Raw genomic sequence first — 7285 nt, forward strand, 5'->3', positions numbered from 1 at the left:
ACCATTGTATCAGGAATTTTAAATTTTATACAAAATATCTTATGTGTTCTTTTTTTTGCCATGATTAAAAATTTAAGTTGCTCAAAACAATGCATGATAAAGCCACTGACAAAGTAACTCTAATTATTTCATATTCATAGGTAACAGGTTACTTTAGACATATTTCAGGAACTTACCAAAATCGCATTGTAACTGAAATAATATTTTCCTGTAATCTTATAACAGCATTGTAACATTACAAAGCACATGTACAGCCGTGGGATTTTGTGTTTATTTTTAATGGAATTTCTTTGATAACACATTCAAATGCCTTTGATTCATTTATTGATGTATATAAATGTTTATTCATGCAGATATCACGTATATCAAGTAAGGGCACCTGAAGGCTTGCATCTCGTTGTTAAAAAGGAGTATGGGAATCCTCACGATCAATATGCTCTGATGATTTACGTGCCAGAATTGGTAGACATTGAAGCGAGCATGCACAACATTGTCATCGATGATAAACGGGACCTGGTTCTTCAACAGGTTGCTGGGCTACCCATGGGCCATGTCCCATACATCCTTAGTGATTTCTCAATTTATCTCATAAAAGTACTCTGATAGGCCTCCCATGCATGTGGAGTTCAACGACACAGACATTTACTCTTTCCTTCACATTGATGGAGCAATATAATTATGTGAAGTGGAGTTTCTCAGGTAAAATCCTTACAGCAGATTTTTATGCTGTATGGAGGGCAAAAGCATATCCCAGGTACTTGCCAATTTAGGCTTGATTTATAAAGTATGTATTCCATATATTTGTTATGATTTTATATTAAACTTTAAAATAATTTTTTTTTCCTTTAGCGTTTGTGTGTGTGTGTGTTTGTCATAGAATAATTCGTGTCACTCTTAAAATTTCAAATATTTTGCTTGTTTAATTAAATTAGGTTTGAAAAGTATGATTAAATTTTGTAGGAATAGCGTTGCCACCTTCATGTCTGCTCCCTCTAATTAAGAAATGTATGATTTCAGAATGGATCCATCATAAACTTTATTTCAAGCAAATACAATACAATAATACTACAATACTTTATTGCTCAACAACACACTCAAGGAGTGCGGTAAATACAACACCGGTGGAGCGAGAAATGATCAACTTTGCTGCCATTATTCAAGCATTCCTTTTTAGCCATCTCAAAGCTGTTTATTTTCTAATTACTTTGTACAAATGTTTGTACTTTATCAAAAATACATATGGACAGCATCTCCAGTTATATCTGTCTAATTAGAATGAGAAAAATCCGTTTCCAAAATTGATCTACCCTGTCAAACTCGGAGACCGGCGATTGAACCCGCAGAATGACACAGCGCCACCAATAGTTTGCAAGTGTTTTTCACCTTTACTTTCGTTTGCTTGACCCACGGTTATGATTGTTGGTGTTGCCCACCCTCCAGTGCAAAAACAACATGGCTTCCTTCATTTGTGTCGATCCCCGTTAAACCGTGACAGGCGTTTTTCACGTAAGTGACCGGCAACTGACTCAGGGGGTGTACTGACCTACTGCTCCAACGCTTTTAAGTACATGCGAGACCTGGCATAATTCAACTGAATGTTTATACCAAGCAGCCAACTGTTGTTCAGGTAAGCTGTATTTCGTAATGTAAGATAGGTTTCTGTTTAAGCAGAGTTGTTCGTCTGGACAGTGGAATGCTCCAACTAGTATACTCAAATTTCAGTGGTACAGTATACTTGTGCTAAATTTGCGTCTGATTGCATGTGTGTACTGTCTTGGCGATATTTAAGCGTGCTGTCTGTTAGGAGTTAATACGCTGAAATTGTAATGCAATTAGGTCACGTAAGTCTGTTATAAAGAGGTGCAAAGGTGATCGACTGGCAATTCAGCGCGGCGTTGCAATGGTGGCTTTGCTTCTGTATATAACTCAAAGCTGTATTAACCACCATCTTGGAAATCGCAAAAGATTATGGGGCGACCGCATTGCTATTGGAGGGGCAAATCCAGAAACATGTCACTGGAGCCATAGAGTTCTAGCGTACACATCGTACCAGATACTCCGCTATTTCCGATCATTTCTTCTACAGAACTACTAAAACACCTCTGAATATTTATCGACGGATTACACTTCGCTTGCCCAGTATAATCCGTTAACTGGCTAGGGATAAATATGTACAGATTTGAATTATACTTATTAAAAACATGCTGAACTCGAAGCACAGATATCGTCTTAAATATCGTTTACTTTTTTGTTTTTGTGGGGTTTTTTTTCGGCGGGGCGATGCTACCTAGAGATACTGGAATGCCGCTCATATCTCGTCTGTCATGAGTTGTGTGTGGCTGATTTGAGAACGCGTGTTAGTTTTGATCCAACAGGTCTATTTTATCAAATATCATTGATAAAAATTGTTTCCTTGGCAATGGCGATTAACGAATTGTACGATCCTCCCTTCTTGGTTTAATCTTTCGAAAAATGTATGAGAACATGGCAATTCAAATGATATTAGAAATAAAAACTTGACTTATCATTGCAGTTGATTTATGTTTTTCATACCGTTTATTGAGCTCATACTTTATTTTCATCATTGTTCTCATACCTTCTTTGTCTGCAGTTACACTTTTAATTTCTTTTATACCTCTCACTGTCTCACGATTTCTATTTTGATTTACAGGTAAGCCGCAGGTGTACAACTACAAGAGTTAATGGATCAGATGTTGAACTATGGGAGATAATAGATGTGAGACATCAGGAAAAGCGTTATTCATTTTCGCTTCTTGGATCACAAGTCAGTATAAAGTCCCCGGATTAAACAGAAATGTAATAGAAAAATTCCGGTCTCTGAAAATGAAACACGGTGTACACACAAATATTTACTCCACAGTCCTTGATGTTGAAGTAACAGAAAGCCAACGAAAGGAAGCTGAAGGATCAGGTGTCATCTTAATCCCTGCAAGAAGAAAGGCAAATCTAGACCCAAAGAAATACCCACCTAACCTTGACTGGCTTATTAATCATGAGATATATTATCCGAAATTAAAGGACTTGACAGGTGTCCTCTACGTTGTAGGTTCTGATCCTCTGACTAAAGATGCTGCAAAAGATATCCGTGAGAATATATTCCCCAGCGCTGAGCTGATTCTTCTGGGAAGCAGTGTGCCACAAGCGGCAGGAGTGCTAGTCGTATTCGACCGCTGGGACATCACCAAATGCGGTCTCGCACATTTTCACAGAGCCCTAGTCAAGAATGTCCGTGAAAGACTCGGTGAATTCTTAAAATTGTACGCCACAATTCTTGATGCTGACATAAGCGGAGTCGAAAAGAAAGATGCTGAAGACGCGGGTGTTACTTTGATCCCTGCAAGTAGAAACGAGTCAATTGATCCGACAGACGACCCGATAGGTGTACATTATTTGTTCTATCACAAAGGTTATTATCCTCACCTCAGAGATCTAAAGAATATAAAATATGTGGTTGGATACGCACCCATGACAGCTAATACTGCCGCTGATATTCGCAAAAGTTTATTTCCGTCAGCTAAGCTGTTTCAAATTAACCAACTTAATCCTGACAATTTCTGCAAGCTGAAAAATGGAGATTCAAGCAAGCTGGTAAAGAAGATGGTGAACATCGCAAGAGAAGCTGACGCGGTTGCATCTATTGGTCCGGGTATGCACGATTACTTTGAGAATGCATACAGGGCTATCACTGACAAGAACATCGCCCATATAGAAATTTTGCCGAATTTCGGAGAAGATTTCGCTATAGCAGATATCAAGCTACCTGAAAACGTCCGCCATCATACGTTGTTATCATATGGAGTGACGTGCACAGGAGAAGATGGAGCAGTAGATGAGTACGAGACAATAGCAGATGCAGTTGGTAAGGTGGCGACAACGATGCAGGGCCTGAAACATCCAACCCCTAAATGGAATCTTTTGGGAGTTACACCTGACCGAAATGAAGCGCTGCAGATTAAGATCACAGAGAAAATGAATTGTAAGTTCCTAGAAAGCAGAATCATGCCTGACTGTTCTCCTGCAGATCTCATGGATAAACTTCTCACGAGTCACCTCTGCATTATCGGTCAATGTCAGGGTCAGTATGGATTGTATGGTTTGGAGTCGATAACGGCTGGACTACCAACCCTGGTAAGTGAAAAGGCAGACCTCGGGTGCCTCATGAACAGATACTTTGAAGACCACGCCCCGATGTTTGTGGTGAGAAGAGAGGAAGATTGGTCTGATAAGATATCATTTACTCTATCACAAACCAATGTTGCATTTAAAAGTGCAAATACACTAAAGAAGGCCTACTTGGAGAGTACAGCGGTGAAAGATTGTTGTGCAAGATTTTCTTCCTTGTTTACAGAAGCATCAACCCCCTCCCAAGGTAAGATTATTTGTAAAATTCAAAATGCAAAGAAAAATACAATGGAACATCGTTATGTATCTTTCTTCTGGTTGCAGATTATGATAACTCTTGAATCTGTTTTTTTTTTCCATAGACCTTGATGTTACAATTACGCTCGACGATCAGCCTTGGCAAGACCGTTTCACTGATATCGAGAAAAGAATTGACGTTCTTTCTCACCAAGAACCAATTGACAAGTCTGCTATCACTGCATTACAAGATGACATGAGACAGACACTCGAAGCACTCAAAAGGTGTCAGCAAGGACTCAAGAGAAAAGCAGATGAAATAGTTGATGACGACAGCCAGCCACTCAAGTTTGTCTGTCGAAATGCAGACCTTGGAATCAACAATATAACGCAAACGAAGTCGGGGTCGCTTCGAATATCATTCAACTTTCTCGGCACACTGCAGCTTTACAAATTTAAGTCAGGAAATAGAAATGGACGCTTTTCAGGCGCTTTGGAACCATTTCTGATAAGTGACTCTATGCTACAGGAGGCTTTAAAAGTGAATATTTCGCTGAAGCTCAAGGTGTCGTACGACCAAGTTCAGTTTGATGCAATTGATCATTACTTTATTACCAGTAAGTAAATTATTCAAATTTACACATGTTTTGTTTATTTTGTGGTTTATTTTATATTTTTAGCAGGAAAACTATACATACGAAACTACTTATATATATATATGTATATGTATATGTATATATATATATATATATATATTATATATATATATATATTCCTGATATATTTATATATATATATATATATATATATATATATATATATATATATATATATATATATATATATATATATATATATATGATTGGTTTATACACATATAAAATTGCAAATGTGTAATGAAAAATGCTTTCGATCCGTCAGACATATAGGTTCTCTCCTTGCATTTCACAGGAAAGTTTGAGATGTGTGATGGAGTCCCTGAACAAGGAAACAGTACCAAAGTTCATCGAAAGGACCAGCATGGTTCCCAGACTTTACAAAGTGGAACAGCTGATTGTGCTACGGTAGCAAGTGAAGTGGGTTCATTAAGTCAAACACAATTTACTCTCCTGATAAAAATGAAAGATGAGGCTATTCAGGAAAAATCTCTCATAGAAGACCGATACCGAGAATCTCTCCGGGAACTTGATACTGCTCGCAGCCTTATAACTGAAAAGGAATCTGTAATTTCCGCATTAAAAGAAAAAGTTAAAGACTGTGAAAAGAAAATAACCGAACTAACTGATAATATACAGGCTTTTGAAGCACTAGGTAAAGTAGCTCATGACCAGGAACCTCCTTTGCCAGGTGATGAGTCAGGAAACCGCCTGGCTGATAAACAAGATGAAATCAAAGCGTTACAAGACCAAGTCGACAAATATAAAAATGATATTTCGTCACTCGAAGAACAAGTGAAGCAGTATCAAACTGAAACTGAGAAGGCGGAAAATCTCCAACATGACACGTCGTTAGAAATGACACTTTTACTAAGACAATTAAGCAACAAAGAGCAAGAGTGTTCGAACCTAAAGAGTCAACTAGAAGGTAGTCAACGGGGGAACGTGCCAGGGGCTCACAGCAAGAAAATACATGAGCGCATTGAACGTGCTGGTACATTAATATCTCTGAAACGGGTCGAAATTGCATCCCTGGCGGACCAAATTCATTCACGTGAACTGGAGATCTCTTCACTCAAACAGCACGTAGAGAGCTGTCAAAATAAGTTGGAAGATCTTGGCAACCAGTTTATAAGTGGTACAATCGAACAGCCTGCGGTGGAAAGTCAGTATCAACAGACATTTAAACTTCTTGAAGAATCAGAGAAACAAATTTCGAGTAAAGAAACTACAATCAATGTATTGAGGGAGCAGATTGCACTACTTCAAAATGAGATTACTTTATTGAAAAAGCAAAGCATCGATGTGGTGTAGGTTCTATTGATTTGAACTCAACCTCCGAGTCGATGGGACCAGGGACAAAATTCAGGGTCACAGGTTAACGTCAAAAACACAGTACTCGCAGAACCTTTCCGTGGCCCAGCTGAAGAAACTCGTGTGTTAACATGCATTAAATTGGGGACTGCATTGAGAGGACTACTGTAACGCGAAAAAAGTGTCTTGTAAGCAGTGTTAGCACAAATTCCATTGAGGAAGGAGCGGAAATAATGCAAAATCTTATTTTTTTTTTCTAAGAATGACAAGAAAATCCTTAGGAAATATATCGTCGGCGTTCAGAATAAGAAAAAGACATTCACTATATATATATATATATATATATATATATATATATATATAAAACTTGATTGATACACACTACCACACCCAGTTGTTTGGTCCGAACGTATTTTAATGAACTTGTGACACAACGTTTCGCTCCAAAACTGGAGCTTCTTCAGGTGTACTGTATAACGGAAAATACAAAGATCGTGCTTATAAATAAATGTTGTACATTAAGAAAACATTGCTTTACGAAACTTTAAACTGTGGAATTGTCTGAGAAAGTCGATCGATTGGAAATGATGTACCCACCTTGCAGTCCGACGCCCAAGGTTGGAATCTGGCGTGCGGATATGCAGGTGAATGGCTATTTATACCTCCGGGAAATGGACTGAGAGGGCGCTGTGGGAACTTATTTGAATATTGGGCGGATGTTTAAGCCAACAGGTGAAAGAGTATTGAGTTTCTGGATCCATAGTGATTCGATTTGTTTACGCAGCTTATCATCTGACTGATATATTTGCACTATAGCGGAAATTGTAATGTCGTTTGTGAAGACCTCAAAGTGGTCCCTGACTTCAAAGTGGTCCCCATCCTAAATGTCCGGTAAGATAGGGGGTTAAACTCAAGTCTGACGACATCTACCGCAT

At 38.4% G+C, this 7285-nt stretch overlaps 1 protein-coding gene across 1 annotated transcript; it reads left to right on the forward strand.

The window, feature by feature from the left end:
• The first annotated feature begins 1443 nt into the window (after window positions 1-1443).
• On the forward strand, window positions 1444-6870 carry LOC139130080 (uncharacterized). Its single transcript, XM_070695799.1, has 4 exons — window positions 1444-1627; window positions 2672-4390; window positions 4506-4997; window positions 5332-6870. Exons 2-4 carry the CDS (start codon window positions 2722-2724, stop codon window positions 6348-6350), a joined length of 3180 nt encoding a protein of 1059 aa, XP_070551900.1. The 5' UTR covers window positions 1444-1627; window positions 2672-2721; the 3' UTR covers window positions 6351-6870.
• Window positions 6871-7285: the final 415 nt, after the last annotated feature.

The sequence above is a fragment of the Ptychodera flava genome, chromosome 3 (assembly GCF_041260155.1).
Source record: "Ptychodera flava strain L36383 chromosome 3, AS_Pfla_20210202, whole genome shotgun sequence".
Classification (NCBI taxonomy): domain Eukaryota; kingdom Metazoa; phylum Hemichordata; class Enteropneusta; family Ptychoderidae; genus Ptychodera; species Ptychodera flava.